Source organism: Poecilia mexicana, unplaced genomic scaffold (genome assembly GCF_051168715.1).
Source record: "Poecilia mexicana isolate PSO_F unplaced genomic scaffold, ASM5116871v1 scaffold_21, whole genome shotgun sequence".
NCBI classification, from domain to species: domain Eukaryota; kingdom Metazoa; phylum Chordata; class Actinopteri; order Cyprinodontiformes; family Poeciliidae; genus Poecilia; species Poecilia mexicana.
The window spans coordinates 22,576,421-22,594,586 of NW_028263390.1; the positions used below are offsets into that span (position 1 = coordinate 22,576,421).

Below are 18,166 nucleotides of genomic sequence, written 5' to 3' on the forward strand. Positions count from 1 at the left end.
CGAGGCCATTCTAACCCATGAATCTGCTCTGATCTAAACCATGGATGTTTAGGGTGGTTGTCCTGCTGGAAAGTGAAGCTCCAGCCCAGCATCAAGTCTTCAGGGGTCCATCCATCTTTCTGTTCCAACAGCATGATGCTGCCATCACCGTGTGTCATAAAGACGTTGTTTTTTCTCTCTCTCTCTTCAGTGTTTTATATTTATTTAGAAATTTTCATTTTGATTTGATCTAAGCAGAGCATGTTGGATTTGTTCACTTTTTTTACATGGCTGATGGTTTTGCTGTAGTCTCTGGTTCATATGCTGCTGCAGCTCAGAGGTGACAGAAATGCAGCCACTAGGGGCAGCGTTGTAAACCTGCTGCTTTCTGTTTGGATCCAGACCTATAGCAGACAGATCAGGTTTGATTCAGGTAAAAAAAGCCTCTCTGCTGTGGCTCAGCACTGCCTTTTGTCTGCCCAGCTCCTTTGTTTGCTTCCTGCTCCATTTCTCCCTTTGAATTGTCTGATGCATATTGAAGTGTGACCAAAGTCCAGCCGTGCAGAAAGCTGAATCCTCACAGAAACAGATGTAAAGGCAGCACAGTCTGTCTTCCTGAAGATGTGATTTTCCTGCTGCTGACTCTAAAGCCGCATATTAATGTGGATGTTGGGATGTTTTTGATGAATCTGGTATCTTTAGACATAAAATGTGCAAATAGGCAATGGAAGTGATTTATTACGCCTTCATGAGTCTGTATGAAGAGCCTGTGTGTGTTTTACAAATTCAGCAGGTTCTCTGTCTGCAATAATTCGCCGTGGGATTAAATGTGCAGCATGGTTTTTATCACATGCATGTAGAGGAGAAGCTCTGCGCCATGACCAAGAATCTGTTTGGTGTCCAGAAATAATTCCCCACCTCGTGACATCTGCAGAATGTGATCAGGAGAACTTGAGAACAGAGAAAACTTATTTTATTTCTCACCTTCATCCAAGTTTTCTTGGAGATAAAGGACTCCATCTGGGAGCTTTCTGTTCCGCTGCTTATTGAGACTTTAGCCGACCGAGTGGGTCTGATTCTATCACAGATGGTTAAAGTCAGAGGTGGGACAAGTTGGATCTCTGCTGAATGTTCTTACTGATTAAAGATCCAATCTGTCAGTTCAGAAACCTTCAAGTGTGACACTCAAGAAGTTGCTTAAAGGGGCAGTAATATGTAAACTCGACTTTTCTGAGTTGTACATTATGTTATAATGTTAATCCCTTATGAGTGTAGCATTGCCTTGATTCCTTCTAGCATGTTTGAGAAATCTTTTAATCTCCATGGCAACCATACAGCTGTGCAAAACACCTGGTTGGTTGTAGCCCCGCCTTTGAGACGCAGCTCCTCTTCTGAGCTGCAGTTTGTAAACTACCGGGCTTCTGCCTCACAGAGCAGTGACTCAGCTCCTTCAGACTAGCTGGCAGCAATCAGCAAACAGCTGGTGGAGCTGATGAGCTCGTTATAGGAGCTACTGCTCAGAGAAATGCTGGTGAAAACGCTGTTAGAGCAGGAGTTTTTAAAGAGACAGGAACCCAATTTTAAAACCACTAAGTTATGAAGTAAATTTTCTTTTAACTCATATTTGAACAACTGAAGTAACATAGATACTTGATTGTGCTATATAATGTCACTATGCATGTAAACATATCACACAGCCCTGCTGCTCAGAGGCGTTTATGTTGCTGTTCCTGTTTACACTCAGTTCAGATCATCTGCAGGTTTTTCTCTCCCTGTGATTCACCAGAGTCTAGAACCTGGAGGTCAGTTTTAGCTCTTACTTCCTGTTTAAACGGAGCAGAAAGACTCAGTAGCTGCAGATTTCTGCTTCTGTTTTATTTTGAAAGTCGTGCCAGGAAGTGGCTCACCTCACCTCCATGTAACTTGACTGAGGCTCGTCTGACCTGTACTGTCCAACAGCTGGGATGAAACTGGGATCTGTGTTTGGGAAAAAAGAGAGGGAATGAACAGCACGCCGCCAGGATTCCGGTTGGTGTGTGACTAACTTCTTCTACTGGTTCTGGTTCTGATCTGGTTCTGGTTCTTCTCTCTATCTTTGGGATCTCAGATCTGTGTGCAGTAGGAGTGTGTGTGTGTGTGTGTTTGACTGCTGATGGACTCATGTTTCCACTTCAACAAAACCTCTGAAATAAAGTGCAGGAAGCTTTTAGTTTTTAGATCATTTATTGAAATCTGAACTTGTTTTCAGTGAGTGAAGCTCCAGATTAACAGAAATAAAGAATAAACCCATCAGTTGTTTCACCTAACCAGGTGTTTCCTCTGCATTGTGCTCCACAGGAGGGCTTTTTTGCTGACAGGGTCCAGTAGGGATTAAAACGCGGGCGACCCAGGCCCCCCGCCCCTGGCTCTTTGTTGGCCCCCTGGTCCCTGTTGTGTTTTTTCCACTGAGTGGGTCAGTGTGTTTAGGGGGAGATAAAAGGCTACATGATTTCAGGAGAGAGAAAGAGAGGTGGAAGAGTTCAGCTGCAGGTTTGTGGAGTCCTGGCCGCGAGGGCCCGGAGCCACCCGGAGTCACACAGGGGACGTCAGAGAGCAAATCATGTCTTTAAACTACATCAAGAACTTCTACGAAGGATGTGTGAGTAGATGAGTCAGGAGCCATTATCCTGCTGAAATCAGTCTGCTGCTGTTGACATCATGTTTGCTGTTTTCTGGTAGATGGTGGTTGTATCAGAGCGGAGCAGCTGAAGAGATGAGAAATGTTTCCTCTGAATGGCTTTTTGTTTTCAGCCATCAGAGCTCAGGGACTCTGATTATCTGGCAGACAAAAGCAGGTTCTCCTTCTTTCTAACAGCTGAGTGAAAATGCCTCAATGTTAATCAGACCGTGATCCAACTGCTTTTATCTACGGCTTTCACCCAACTGCATGTAGCAAACAGAAGAATATGTAACCAGGTACTAAAGTCAGAAGTTACAGAACACGTCACCAAATACTCAGGTATCAAAGTGAGACACCATAGCAGCTGACTTCAAAGAGGTTTGTAAGCCATATTATCTAGTGAGGAGAAATTCACGTTAAATGATGGGTAAGAAGAGCAGATTGGAGACCCAACAAACCAGCACCCTGCAGAGGGACTTTGAAGCTCGCTTTGGTCTGCCTTTAAATCACCACAGTGAAAAATTATAAACACAAAAATTCAAGCTGATGTTAAAATGTCTGTTTAGCTTGTTATAGCTAAACCTGATGCAAAACCTTATTCAAATTTCCTCACATTATGTTTTTTCGACCTGAGAGTCTCTGCGAATGAATTCACCACATGGTGGATTGAAGAGAAGTTAAAACACAGACAGTCAGATTTCAGCTGGATCATGTCAGATGTTAGCCATGTTTCCATCCAACTGTCATTTGAATTTTGAGTTAACTTTTAGAAAAGTGAAAAATGCTAATTACACATTTTTCCATCTACTGTTTTGAAGCGAATCAACCAGGCTGGCCTAATTTTGACCATCGCTGAAGTTACACACGGCTGTAATAAACAGAATGTAGAAGTTGCAAGCTAGCATGAAGCACACATAGCCAGAGTCCTCCACTACGTGCCAGAGGCTTGGAATTTAAATTCATACCTCTGGTAAGGCAGAGACCTACCAGTGGAAAGGGTGTTTATTACATCAGAACTTATTAAAGAAATGTATTTCCGTTTCCCCTTTAGCGCACTAACTCTTTTTCTATAAAAGATAAAAAACACCTGAAGCAAACATAAAAAGTTATTTTGAGTTGATGGTGACGTGATGCAACGTCCTTCAATGGTTGTGGTTTCACAGGCAGATTGGTCAGCTGAAGAGCGGTTATTACTTTAAAAGTGATCTGTGGAAAGTTAGTTGGTTGTGAATAAAGTAGCTAACTTACATTTATTTTTCTTTCTTTCTGGGAAAGCATGGCTTTCTTTCAGGTAGCTGACTTGCAGTACATGAGCATGACTGGAGGGGGATTACTCTAAAACCATGCACAGTCATCTGTAAAAGGACTTTAAGACAGAGGAGAGATATGAAAGATAATCTCTACAGTTCTGTAACCAGAACCTTGTGAAAAAAAAAAAAAGAGTAACCGGTCCCTTCCAAGTATGACCAATTTTAACTCTGCCTCTGAGTGATCTTTGTGTGTCTGTCTGTGGTTGTGCTCCAGCTCAGGCCTCCTACTGTCATCGGCCAGTTCCACACGCTGTTCTTCGGCTCGGTTCGGATGTTCTTTCTGGGTGTTCTTGGCTTCGCGGTCTACGGGAATGAAGCTCTGCACTTCAGCTGCGACCCGGATCGACGAGAGCTCAACCTGTTCTGCTACAACCAGTTCAGACCCATAACACCTCAGGTGGGACCAAGCAACACTACGAGTCAGAACCAGAGAAAACATCTCAGCACAAACCTCAAACACAGTACTGGTCAGATGTTTCAACTCACTCAACATTAACCTCATCTTACAGGCCTAAGTTACTTTCCAGGGTGGAATGATTATACAACATTCAACTGCTATAATTTCTTAAAGCAGAACGGTTCAAGGCGACTTTTTTTTCCTGCATGCAGGATGCAGGCAGCGCACTTTTGCTAATGCGCTAGTAGCGGAGCTAATTTCTAGCTTAGTGCTTTAGCGCCTTGCTAACCTTGAAAGCATTTGCACACCTAGTTTCCACTAATTCAATGTTTCCAAATAAATTCTAAAGCATTAATTTACTTGATATTTGTGAAGTTTTGGTTATCGACTGTTTTCTACTAACTACTGAATTCTTCAAGTACTTAGTAGTTTGCAGGGAGTTGACACAGCTAGCTTTTACACCATGGTGGGAGAACCTTTATCCCTAACACCCAGTGTTTCCTGTTTATATGTTTCTGCTCTCTGCAGGTCTTCTGGGCGCTGCAGCTGGTAACTGTCCTGGTTCCTGGAGCGTGGTTCCACCTGTACGCCGCCTGTAAGAATATAGAGCAAGAGGAAATCCTTGAACGGCCCATCTACACCGTCTTCTACATTATCTCCGTTCTGCTCCGCATCATTCTAGAAATCATCGCCTTCTGGCTACAGAGCCACCTCTTTGGTTTTCAGGTTTGTCCATTTCTGACGACTTTTAGCTCAATGTTCAATACATGAACATGTGTGGCTTGTTTTGTAGAGCTGGTGCAGAAAGTTACTTGTCTTTGATAAGAATGCAACAGCTTGACTTAGATTTCGAAGGTTGGTGTCTGGATGAACTGCAGGTCCTTGTGGAATAAACCAAACCCAACGTACCCACTGCCTCACACCTCTCTGCTGTCCTCAGGTTCACCCGGTGTACGTCTGTGATGCCAGCTCCTTGGAGAAGGCCTTCAATGTGACTAAGTGCATGGTGCCTGAACACTTTGAAAAAACCATCTTCCTCAGTGCTATGTACACTTTCACTGTGATCACCATTCTTCTCTGCATTGCTGAGATATTCGAAATACTCTGCCGGAGACTTGGTTATCTCAGCAATCAATGACAGAAAGGTTTATGCACAAACACAGTGAGTGAAAATATCTGTCATATTTTCAAACTGTTCATGTTGGGCTCATTGTCAATGGGACTTTCATGAAGCAGAACGTTGGTGCTAGAGTCGGACCTCACCTGTGGTACGTCAGTAAGCAGCACCAGGAAATCTGGGAAGGTGCAGGCATGTCAGAGCTGGCCAGAACCAGCTGTTCTTTTGTTTGCTGCCCTTATGTATAGAATGACCATCCATTGGTGTATTTCAGAAGACGGTTCTGTACTGGTTTGGTCGAAAAGTGTTGAATGATTGGACTGGATGGCCAGAAAGTGTCAGCTTCTTAAAGCTGCTAAGATCCCATGCATTTCTTCTGATTAGTGGAGAAGGAAAGCTCATTTTGACCCAAACTTGAAGATTTTTTTTAACTGAAGGTTCACAGAGATCTGAACATTTCTTGGAGATGAACCTCAGATCTAATATTATGCTGAACAAAAGTTTGTAGAGTTGAGATGTTCACATTATATGATCTTCTTTTCACCATATACATTGATTTTTGAGTAATCTAGTGCATCTTCTCTTGAACTCAGATTACTGCTGACAGTTATTGTATGATAAAGCTAAAACAAAAAGTCGGTGGTCCTGAAAGAAGCCCAAAGTCTCCCACCAACCCAGTGCCCCAGAAAGGCCAACAGATTGAATTAATCTCCATGAAATTCAAAGCAATCAAAATGTCTTGACCCAGACCTCGTCACTAAAAGAGATACAAGCTCAGTGTAACTTTAGTATAACAAAGTAAGAAAAAGAAGCAATAGAAAACTTGGTTGTGTTGATTTTTTTTTGAGAATATGTCAAAAATCTATCTGTGCTCATTGAGAATATTTTTCAATGAGCACAGATAGATGCTCCCCTCCCCAATACAACAAACAGTTAATAATAATTTTAATGGATGTGAGCAAAACTAGATGGAAATTTGAAGTTGCTTCTGTTATGATGATCCTCAGTTTGTTTACAGCAGCTGCCCTTAATCTTTGTTCACATCTGATTCTGGTCTTTTAGTCCTTAACCACTGAATTTAACATAATGTCCTCTACATACCCACTTATTTGATTTAAGCTACTTAATGCATTTTTCCTTTTGATGTCAGTGTCTGTCCTTGGATGTATGATTTAATCTTCTGTACTATTTTATTATTTTTTACTCAGACATCCATCCAACTTTTGTTATGAAGTTTTTAGCAATCTGTTTATCATCTCAGGTACAGGATTGTATAACAAGACAAAAGTGGATCACACCCAATACAGAGTAAACTAATCACTGTACGGTTCCTCTTCAGGGCTTCTTTCATGACCCACCCTGCATGCTACCAGTGATTGATTTCATCCATTAGTATTTTAAACCCCATGCATTTGAAAATCCATTGCATACTTCCCAGTCTAATTGCAGGAATTTCAGGAGGTTAGCTGGTAGCAGCTAGTCCAGATTAGCATGCTAACTGTGGGTGGTTGCTAGCATGCTAACCAGCATATTTAAAACTGTAAAAAATGAGGGGATGTTTTCTCATGTGGCACATGTTAAAGGTTTAAACATGTGATCATGTGTATGAAATTTCCACTACTGCATGTTTTCTGCTTTAATTCCTATTCATACTCTAGTTTGTACTCATTTTGCTAAGTGTAAAGAAACGGTAAATGCTTTCTACATCCATTTCCCACATCTCTGTCTTTGTACTGACATAATTTCACCCCTCAAATATGTTTTCAGTATCTTAGCTACAGGAAGGCACACCTCATGACCAATGTATGCACATTAAAACTGTCTGTCTGACTGATATTGTAATTTTGATATTTGTTTTGTTATGATATTATTAAAGAAAATGTTCTCACATTAGTTTTGTTTTTTTTAATTTATTTTATTAAAACAATTTAGTTTGGCAGCTTTCATACCAACACTTGTTGGTATTTTTAAATTGTGCTGATGCTGTTTTTAGTTTACACAGAGCAATCATATATGGATAATTAAAAACAGACACTGGTCTAAACTTGTCACCGTCTTTGCAGACATATCAGACTGGAAAATTAAAACAACAAGGATGGATAAGGACCCATTTTTTCTGGTCAAGATACAAAAAGGAGGTTCAAGTTTCACTGTAAACCTCAGGAAAGATTGTCACGTTTGGCCATCAAGTTTCTATAACAACTGTTTGACGGTTGCTGGTCATCAACTGGATGGCCTCAAATGATGGTTTTCAAATATTTTCAGCATTCGATGTAACCAAGGACACATTTTTCTCTTTATGTACCTTTAAAGAAGTGCCAGTAGCTGTGGAAGCTATAAATAAAGGTGTAAAGGAGAAGGGAAGCTTTGACATTTATGTTAATGCAGGAACATAAAAATCACTTAGCTATTTAAGAAATGGAACCATAGTTTAATCATCTGCATTCAAAACATAAAATCAGCCAATTAGAGTGTTGATGGAACATTTTATGCGCCTCCGGGGGTTTATCCTCATGTACTTGTCTTTCGATGCCATCTATTTTTACCTGTAACAGTTCTCAGTACCAAACCAATTCAGCCTCCTGATCTTGTCAGGGAAACAAAGATCAGATCTGAGGCTGAAGACAATGAGTGTAAAAATGAATTATAGAAGTGAACATGAAGGCCCGGACTACGCTGAATCGCCCCCGGTCATGGCCGCTCTCCAAATCTCATTTTACTTTTATTTCCAAGTCTGTAATTGGAACACAGAAAAACAGGATTCCCTTCTGTGGTTTGGACCAAAGAAAACTGGCATCAGATGAATATTTATTACTAAAAGCAGTAGGATTTATGAAGAAGAACATCAGGTCATAGGTTCATCCAACCACAAGCCAGATCGATTAAATCAAAGTTTCTTTTCTTCCACAGACCATAAAGTCATTTAACTGTGACAGACAAACTCCCCTCTACAAATCCTTCTGCTGCCATTGAAATCTAATTTCCTCTGAGCTTTTTAATGCTTGATTAGATTTGTTTTCTTCAGTGTATCTTGTTGGTAAATATGTATTGGTTTCCACAGACTACAGAATCTCTTGAATAAAACATTTTATTGGCTCAGAAGGTGATTGAATTTTTGCCTTACTTGCTCACATCTGAGTCCAAAATTGATACTAGATTTTAAAAGTTTAAAGCAGGATTTGTGGATCTTAAAGCTGTATTTCTGTCTATGTCTTGAAGCTACCTGTATGCAACCAAAGGTTTTGAAATGCAAGGCACAAAACCCATAAAACATTTCCGTTTCACTGGCCTGGCTTTGTTGTGTGAACCGGGCTTAAGTGGACTCCAGATCTGCAAAAAACAGAGATGAAGTTAAAAATATCTTAAACTGAAAACAATCAGACTCCTTGGTTGATCGACCTAGAAATCTGAAAATGAGTCTAATTAGTCACAACGCAAATCACATTTGTTTTCAGGGAATGAATGATCCTTAATAAAGATGAAAGACTGACAGTCAAGCCTTCCCCAAGTTAAAATACATGAAAACTAGTTGGATACACCCCCATGAAGCTTAAAAAAAACAACTTCTTTAGGTTGAAAAAACCAAGGAAAATTTCAAAGAAGAAAAAAAAACAAGAAAAGAAAATAATAAATTTATGTATTTTCCTGAAAATACATAAATTAAATTCTAGGCTTCCCCATATTTTTTCTAAACAGTGATGGAAACCTGTTCTCTATAGGTGTGTCCAAACTGAGAGGCAGCATCATTCAAAAGACAGCTAAGTTTCAAGGCTCCTCCAAATGTGGTCTACAAATGCATTCTGTTTTTCATGGATTTGAAGGACTGGTGTATCCTTCATCCCATGATTCATTCCAGGGCTAACAGGAGATTCAAACTGGGATCCTTCGAATGATCCAACCTACCTGGTTCTTCGAAGGATGTAGGGCCTCATTTTGGACTGAGGTTGGGTGAAAAGTGTTGTGAAGTGAAGCTTCATCTCTGCATTGCTACCTTATGTGAAATTTCTGTGCTACTTAGATATTTTTGTTTGTTTTGTTTTGTTTTTCTTTTTTTCTTTTTTTGCATCTTTTTTCTCATGAAAATGTGAAAAAGCTGAAAAAATCCTAGTCCGGTTCTAAAATATATATTTAAAAAAAAGTCTATCTACTGAGGTAATCATTTAAAATTAAAGTTTTAAGTTCATAACATAGTGACCCGCGAGATGTGATCACGTGATCTTCCCCTCTTTACGGGTTTACGTCATCCCTGCCGATTGGACGGCCGCCTCCTATTGGACGGAGATGCGGAAGCGACACAAACACTCTGCTAACAACAGCACTGACCGTTTCTCCTGAGTTTGTGTCTTGTGGAGGAGTTTTGGACCCTCATGGCTTTACCAGCCCAACTCAGAGCCATCCAGCACCATCTGCGGACCGCTCAGGAGCATGAGAAACGGGACCCGGTGGTGACTTATTACTGTAAGTTCTCAGCTAACGCTAGCTGTTAGCTCCTCGGCTTTGTTTACTTGGAAACAGGGCGGCAGCTTTGGCTTTAACTTTTATTCAAAGTGTTTTAGAGCGAAATTTCCTTAGTGATAAACACTGGCGGGATAAAAATAGTTAATTGTTAGTGATAGGTTATCGTTTGAGCAGTTCAAACTTTAGGAGAAGGCTAACGCTTCCGTAGCATAATACTGACTACTGTTTAAGGTGGAAGGTTTCTCATGATATTCTTAACTTTAGGCTGAATTCTGACTTTTATAAATGACTATATATTCTGTGAAGTTTCTGTTAGCATGAGCAAGTGTCTGTAAGTCTGTCAGACATTTCACAGGTGATCATTGTGTCAGAGTGACGCAGCAGGTTAAAGTTCCTGTCCAGCAGGTTCAGGTTGTCCACAGGATGACAGATGGCTCAACTTGCAGGAATGTACCGAACCCCTCTACAGTGGTGCTTTAAAGCCTCAACAAAACAATACATAAACGGCTCACAGTTTCTATTTATATTCAGTGGATCTCTAAAGGAGGCTGTCCAGGACCCAGTCTGATCGTCATAAGTCATTTACTGTGTTTAATTTGACATTTCTCCTGTACAATTCATCTGAAAAACAATTTGTTTTGGAAAAAAATAAGTATTTATGAAAAAAAGGTGGGAAAGTTGTGACAAAAGCTGAACATTTCTTCAAAATTGATGCATAAACTTAAAAGATCTAAAGTTAAATAAAAATGCTGAAATCACAGGTTTAATTCAATTAATCACAATTTACTTTCTGAAGGTTCTGTAATGAACTCATATTTCATTGAAAGTGGATCCAATTCCTGTTTGCTCCAGTAGCCTCTTATGAAATATGACAGATTATGACCCCTGATCAAAGCATAATAACTTGAAGTTAAGTTCCTGCTGTTTTCTAATAACTACTTAAGTTACAAAACAACATTTATTTGAAATAAACTATGAGTAGATAATAGAAAATTACCTCTGAATCGGAACAAATCCAAAGTAAAGACTCAAAATAAATTTTGACAAATTTTATTTATTCCAGATGTCCATGCTCATAATTATTAGCTAAATTTATAAGAGGAATGAAGTGACAATAAAGTTGTGACAAAGAAATTTACAGGAGCTGGCGGTCATTAAAGGTGTGTGTAAATTCAGAGGCTGCATCTTTTGAAGGATCTGGTCAGCCGGGTCATTTAAAAGATACAGTGACTGAGTTTGGACACACCCTGGGACTGAGTAACGTTGTTAATCTGATGTGCAGTAGTGAGTTTTAAGGCTAGGTCCTGTTTGCACAGATGAAACATTAAAGGAAGTTACTGAATAGAATGTTGTCCAGATTTAATTGGAATATTATCAAAGCTGATTCGACCAACAGCCTGCACCACAAACAGGTTGGACTGAAGGATCGACTCAAGTTTCTGGCGAATTTAAACTTCCCTTTAAACATAATTGCAATAATAAAGAAGAGGTTCTTCATGCTTTGTGTAACATTTGAAGAAACCTTTAGATTTCTCCGGAACGTTGAATCACTCAGCGTTGAACCATCCTGAATCAGCAGCTGTGACCTCGCATATGTTTCCACTTCCTCAGGTTCTGACTCACCGAGCTGCATCCTAGGATCAAAAGGAAATTAATTTAGTAATTTTTTGTGAGTGCTCTCAGACAGAGGACTCCATGTTTGATGCTCCACTCTTGAGCAGATGCGATTGAAGCTTTGAAGGCTTTGAAATGCTTGGTGATTGTTGTCATTATTGGAAAAATTGCTTCTCATAAATGGAAAAACTTTCAAGTTTGATTGGTAATTTTCTAAAAGCATCCAATTTATTTTTCCGTCGGCCTTTTCTATATCCAGTTGAAATCAGAATTTTACAAAAAAAAATTGCACACATATTTTTCAATCTGAAGTTAAATCAGTTTAACCTGGGTCAGAATTACTAGAATTATTTTCTATATGCTAAAAGCCAAAAAACTTAGCAAGAACATTTTTTAGACTTTTTTAGTAATTTTCATCAAACTTATTTCAGTATCAGGGATGATTGTCTTTTAAACTGTCTGACCTGAGTTAAATGTTTTGGGTTTTCGTCCACACAATCCTCACATTAGTTAGCTGGAGTTCTGGTCCATCCCTCCTGACAGAACCAGGCTTCAAAAAAACATTTGCATGACTAAAGATTGTTTTAAAGCAGTTTTAAAGCGGTCAGTATTATTTTAGTTTTAGAAGTTCTCGTTGAATGCAGATACACTAATTTATTCATATTTTAACAGTTTAACTTGTAGTTTATCAATATATTTTCCCACAACTCACCCTTTGAATACATTCTCTGCAGACCCCACACATCCTGGACGCAAACTCTTTAAACTTTTACCTTCAGGTGGCGCGGCAGAGATGGATTTCCCCCCCTGACTCTGCTCTGTCACATGAAACCATCTTTTTCTGTCTGTATTAAAATAAATGCAAATGCCTCTGTTATGTTGTTTATGCGTTTCCTGTAAAGGTTACATATTTATACTTTGATCTGTTACTCTGACAACCAAAGTTAAATTCCCTTCCTGTGCCACAATGTTGTCCAGTAGAGGACTCGGGTTTGGGTTGGATGTAGGTCAGACGTGGCCCAGTGATGGCGCCAGGCCACTGGAGGTCAGCAGCACCACGTGTTTGGGCCGCTGGGCCAGCTGGGACTCGTTGGGTTCTGAGCCGCCTCTCTGCAGACGGTCAGGCTTTACGACAGAAGCAGCTTCAGGGATGAGCTCCAGTCTAGTTTCCACTCAGATCAGCTCATGATGTGCAAGCAGTTTGGATTTCCTACATTTCCCAGACAGTAAATGCAGCACCAGTTAAAATGAGGCAGCTGGATCTGGTTCAGGAAGAACTGGAGAAGTGATTGAGACATTTTCATAAACGCAGAAAGAAAAACCCGTCCGATTGGAATGTGTTTGATCAGAACTCTCATCAGAGTCCTGAGGCTTTTATCCGTCCCTTTAATCAGCGTGTCAGCCTGCTGATAACCCAGCTGATGCTCGGAGCGGTCCGATCGCTTTCAGCTGCAGTCAGAACCATGATTCATTCAGCTGTAATGATTCTGCAGAACTCACCTGCAGCTCCGCTGTTTGGCTGCGTTACAGACACCGTTTCACACTGATTGGGTCGCTGACGTTGTTAATGACTCCAGCTCTGATTTTGCTGCCAGTATTTGTGAATTATGACTTGTTCTGATGCTCTGATAGTGTGATTTCTGGTCAGGTTTTACTTTGGCAGCGTTAATGTAAATATTTTCCTGCTCTGCAAATATTAGCCCCATTTAGAGCGACTGGATGCTTGTGGAAGCAGCTTCTGGGCTGATTTAATGTGCAGTCTATGAGCTTTCATGGTGTGACCCGATTTAACATTTTGATGGGTTTAAAGATGCGGGTCAGAACCGTCCAGGCTGTTCTTTAGAGCTAATGGACCTCTGGAAACCGTTCCAGAGTCAGGAAGGACTCGATCCGTTTCCTCATATCCATCTTTTAACTAGAGCATCAGCAGAATCTGGAAACAGCCTGGAAAACTCTGGAATATCGCTGAAGTGTTTTCCATGTGAAAGGAGGAGGGAAGAAAAGAGAAATGGAAAAATAATCCAAACTTTATTTAGTGTTTCATCCATCCGTTCATCATTTCATCCATCTGTCTGTCCTTTCATTTGTCCATCCATACATTCATACATACATAATTAGTTGTTCTGATTCTGATCTTTGCAGAAATATTTGTGATAAATTTAAAAGATTAAGCTTTTCTATTCAAGCTTCAAGAAATGGAAAATGTATCCTGGAGAAGTTTGTAGTTTTGACATTAAAATGTTAAAATGTTCTGAACTCCTTTGGACGTCAGTGAGGAGGAAACGGCAGCAGAACGAGGCTGAAGTCACCAGAGCTGATCAGCAGAGCGTTTCTATTTCTGGTTGGATATTTCTCAGAATGAAGACAGGTTCTGTCCTGCCTCTGCAATGCTGCGTCTCACACCTGCTGTGGGAGAAAAAAAAGTTTTTAGCCTTTCTCACACAGCTTTAAAGCGGTTTCCATTTTTATCTGAGCTGTAGTCAGCAGCAGCAGGAAGTAGCAAACAGCAGGACAGGAAGAAATGATGCTGAGACTCCATCATCTCAGAGAAAACCAGAAAACACAAAAATCAGCTGGTTTTTAAACTGCAAGTTAAGAGAGATTCCTGTAAGCTGACCAGCAGAGGGCTGAACTGGGCAGACTGGGAGGAATGGGACGAGTGGGAGGCCGTCCAGCTGCTGCGACAGAAGAAGCCTTTGTTTGTGCGTGGCTTCCTGCGCTGCAAGGCAGCATCCATGTTCTGGAAGCTGTGAGCAGCGCAGGTCCTGCTGACCGGCCCGTCTCCACGCTGCCTCTGTGAAACGGGACTTTGTTCTGCTGGTTGCTGTGCGGGACGATGGCGCTGAAAACAAAGAGCTGCCGACGGCAACGAGACGACCCAAAACACGACAGAGACATTTAACTGACCAGTCAAACGTCTCTGTCCACCAAACTGCATCTGGTTAACATCAGATGACCTGCAGGCAGGAAAAACTTTAGTTAATGAATATAATAAATGCAGAATTAACGGCTAAAAACGGTGAAAATCCTCTGAACCAGAGCATCAGCAAATAGGAGATCTGTGACATTAATGGGACTTTTGGGAATGAAATCTCTGTCAAAACATTTTTCAGTCAGAAATAAAAGTACTTTACTGTTAGTAAATGTTGAAAAATACATTTTTATTTTAGTGTAAAAGGATCTTTTGGTGTGAAACTTCAAAATCCAGTGAATAGATTAATGCAGCTAAAATCTGGATTTAAAAACAAAAAAGAAAATCACTGAAATTATTACATTTACCTTGAAAAAATGCTACTGAAAATAAAGTAATGCAGATTTAGAAATTGAAAGAAAAAGTATAAGGAATTGTGCCATAAAATTATGTGATTTTAAAAGATTACATTTTAAAGAGTTTTCCTTGAAGAAAACAATGGAAAGTAAATGGCTTTAGAAAATAAAGGTCATGAAGTCAGTGTGATTTTCTAAAAGTAAAAGTCCTCTAAAATATTTGTCTAGAAAGTCTTATAAAAGATGTGACTTAAAAGAAAATACTTTGAAATAATTAAGGTCTAAGAAAACAAATTTCCTCTGAAAACTTATTGATATTTTTAAAAGCAAAATTTATTCCAAAATTTTAATTCTTCAAAGACCTTGAAATAATAAAAAACTCTTCAAAATTATGTTAATTTACTTTTGTAATAATAATTATTTTAAAAAAATCAATTAAAGTTTCCTCAGAAATTACAGGAATAAAAAAATGTTTCTAAAAGAACAAAAAAAAAACTTTCAATTGAATTAATTGTTCTTCAGAAAGTAGATAATCATTCACCTTTAGAAGATAATTTATCTGAAATGAATGTTTGATCGTGAAATAAAGTGGTTAAACACGTTGCATTGAAAACTCGTTAATGAAGTTGTAATTCTCTCTCCTGGCTTTTGAAGCCATTAATGAAGGATAAAGCCGAGTTTTTTAAAGTTTTATGAACATGTCCGTCCTCCTGCAGGTCGGCTCTACGCCATGCAGACCGGAATGAAGCTGGACAGCAAAACTCCGGAGTGCAGGAAGTTCCTGATGAAGCTGATGGACCAGCTGGAGACGGTGAGTCTTCCTCCTCCTCCTCTTCCTCCTTTCTGTGTGCGATCCCATCTAGGCTTCCAGGGACGGGTAGTTTGGCAAAGTGCAGGTAATTCCTGCCATTAGCTGCACTTTAGCTGAAGATCAGAGCTTCATGGTGGCATGCAGGCTGTTACGCTCTGCAGGAGGCTGTGTCTTCCTTCATCTCCATCTCCTCTCCACAGAGAGAACCAATATAATCATCCCTTTTAGTGTTTTGCGTCACTTATGTTGTATATTATACATGTTAATGCAATCCTTCCACTTTACAGTATGTTGTGCCTTTTTCTGATCATTTCAATTTAAAATCCTAAGTTTCTTCAGTTGAGAAGTCATGGAGTCAGGGCGCTGGTTTGAGCAACATGAAACACCGACTGGGGCCAGACTGCCAGCTCTTTCAGAAAGATCACAGAGAGTCACAGAGAGTCCATTTCACTCCACACCTGGTCGAAATAACAGAAACACACGATTTAGGGGAAATGTTTTCTTTTCAAAAAAGAAAGAAGGGGTGAAGAAGAGGGGAAAATGGAAAAAAAACTGAAAAAATAAACGGGTAAGAAAAAAGAAAAATGAAAAACGGGAAAAGGAAAATTAAGAAGGAAAAAATAAGGAAAGAAAGAAGAAAAGTCAAAAAAAGATAAGAAAAGAGGAGATTATATTTGTCCACAAATAATAGAGCTAAGAATATGTCGACAATTTGCTCTTGCAATATGCATTTTGCAAAGAACTAAGTGGACGGCAGTAAATGTCACCTGATTATTGGAGTACGGTGCATTCAGGTTCTCTGTGCTTGAGATCCAGTTTATGATTGTTTTTAGATGAGGAATAATTAAAATGTAAAGAAGTGGTGAAGTCACTAAAACATTAAGACAAACAATTTTTATTTTTCTAGAAATGAATAAACTTTATCTGAGGTTTATGTTTGCTATGAAACACTTTTATTATTCATCACAACATTGAATAATTTTATCGCCTGTTTTCCTAATATTCAGACTTGGCAAATAATTTACCAGTAGTTGTAGCAAACTATACAGCTGTCATGTATGATCTGTGACCACCTTACAGATATGACTGAGTAATGCTACGATTAAAAGACATAAAACCAGCCTTTCAGAATCATTTAGTTTTTATATTTGAATAGAGAGTGTTGACTTCATTTGAATAAAATGTTATTTTAAGGGAAGATTCAGGTAAAATATTCATGCTGCTCTTCATGTGCAATTAATGCATCCATAGTTCCAAACTTGTTGTTTTAAGTAATCGTGATTATTTAAAATGCTTGTTCAGAGCCTTCATATCAGATTTTGTAAAAGATATTTGGAGAAACGATGAGACCGGCTGCCTTAATGATGCACACGTCACAGACGGTGCAGGAAAGAAGAATTTCATCACTTTAAACAAGCATCAACTCAAACGTTTCCACATTTCTAGAGTTTCTGTGCAGAAACTTTTGGCAGATCTTTAAACCGTACATAAACCTGGCCTGTGCAGCAGCAGAAGAGAGAAGAAGAGCTGCAGGACTTTCCTTATTAATCACTCAGAGCCAATTACAGCAGACCCAGTTTACCCTGGAGGCAGCTTTACAGAAGCTCTGGAGATCTTTATAACGTCACAGTCTGGATGCAGAATCACATCCTCAGCTGTGATGCAGTTCTTCAGTTTTCAGATTCATTAACCGTCCTCAGCTGTCCAGCATGGTCTTAAGTTTCACAATGAATCACTAAGCTATGATGGACTCCTTTTAAAATTAGGACTAAGAACATCTGGGTTGAATAGAAGAAGTGAGACACATCCGACATGTTTCCATCTCATCAAAGTTGAAGTTGACTTCTTGTCTTTTTCCTGCCATTGAAAGAGTTTTACAAATACAAGCTGTCTGCTGGGATCTGCCTAGAGCAGTGGTTCCCAAACTTTTTCTGCCCCCCGCCCCCCTATGGATTACAAATGGCTGTCTGGTTGAAACGACGTGTGTGACGGGGGGGGGGGGGGGGGGGGGAGATCGACTTTTTTGGGGGCAAAATGAATGTACGTAGCTGAAAATAGACACCAACATCGGTAGCCGACAAGGTGCTTGTTAAGCTTAAGGTTCTGTATTGATATTAGCTAGTCATCTTTTAGCTAACATTAGCTAGTCATCTTTTAGCTAACATTAGCTAGTCATCTTTTAGCTAACATTAGCTAGTCATCTTTTAGCTAACATTAGCTAGTCATCGTTTAGCTAACATTACCTGCATCCAGCAGCTTTACTCAACTCAGTCGGTTAGTTTGGAGGGAAAAACTGTGAAAAGTTCTTTGCGTTTTGCTGGTTTGTTGCCGTGATTCTAACACAAACCTACGTAGCTCCGCCCAGCAGCAGCAGGTCTCCTTCACAGGTGGAAACCCAGCGCGAGCGTCGTAGCGCTCATGTTGCGTTTAAAGGCGGCTCGGAAAAACAGGTTACAACATGTTAACAACGGATTAAACAGTTTTAACTGCTGATAAAAGTGACAGAGGACACAGATATGGGAAGTGTGGAAGCCTCTACTGTATCAAATTGACA

The 18,166-nt window shown here is 39.8% G+C and overlaps 2 protein-coding genes across 2 annotated transcripts in view; both read left to right on the top strand.

The window, feature by feature from the left end:
* Nucleotides 1-1,892: 1,892 nt before the first annotated feature.
* LOC106903768 (gap junction epsilon-1 protein-like) lies at nt 1,893-7,355 on the top strand. The gene is made up of 4 exons (XM_014967754.2): nt 1,893-2,011; nt 4,163-4,345; nt 4,874-5,071; nt 5,286-7,355. Exons 1-4 carry the CDS (start codon nt 1,982-1,984, stop codon nt 5,481-5,483), a joined length of 609 nt encoding a protein of 202 aa, XP_014823240.1. The 5' UTR covers nt 1,893-1,981; the 3' UTR covers nt 5,484-7,355.
* Nucleotides 7,356-9,716: 2,361 nt separating this feature from the next.
* vta1 (vesicle (multivesicular body) trafficking 1) overlaps nt 9,717-18,166 on the top strand; it is a 37,523-nt gene continuing 29,073 nt past the window's right edge. The window contains exons 1-2 of the mRNA XM_014968037.2: nt 9,717-9,920; nt 15,518-15,612. Of these exons, the coding sequence (XP_014823523.1) occupies nt 9,830-9,920; nt 15,518-15,612 (186 nt within the window). The 5' untranslated portion in view covers nt 9,717-9,829. The remainder of the gene's footprint in view (nt 9,921-15,517; nt 15,613-18,166) is intronic.

Coding starts and splice junctions, on each gene's coding strand:
- LOC106903768 (XM_014967754.2), top strand. CDS start 1,982: ATGAACAGCACGCCGCCAGGATTCCGGTTG. Junction 2,012..4,162: donor CGCCGCCAGGATTCCGGTTG/GTGTGTGACTAA, acceptor GTTGTGCTCCAG/CTCAGGCCTCCTACTGTCAT. Junction 4,346..4,873: donor TCAGACCCATAACACCTCAG/GTGGGACCAAGC, acceptor TGCTCTCTGCAG/GTCTTCTGGGCGCTGCAGCT.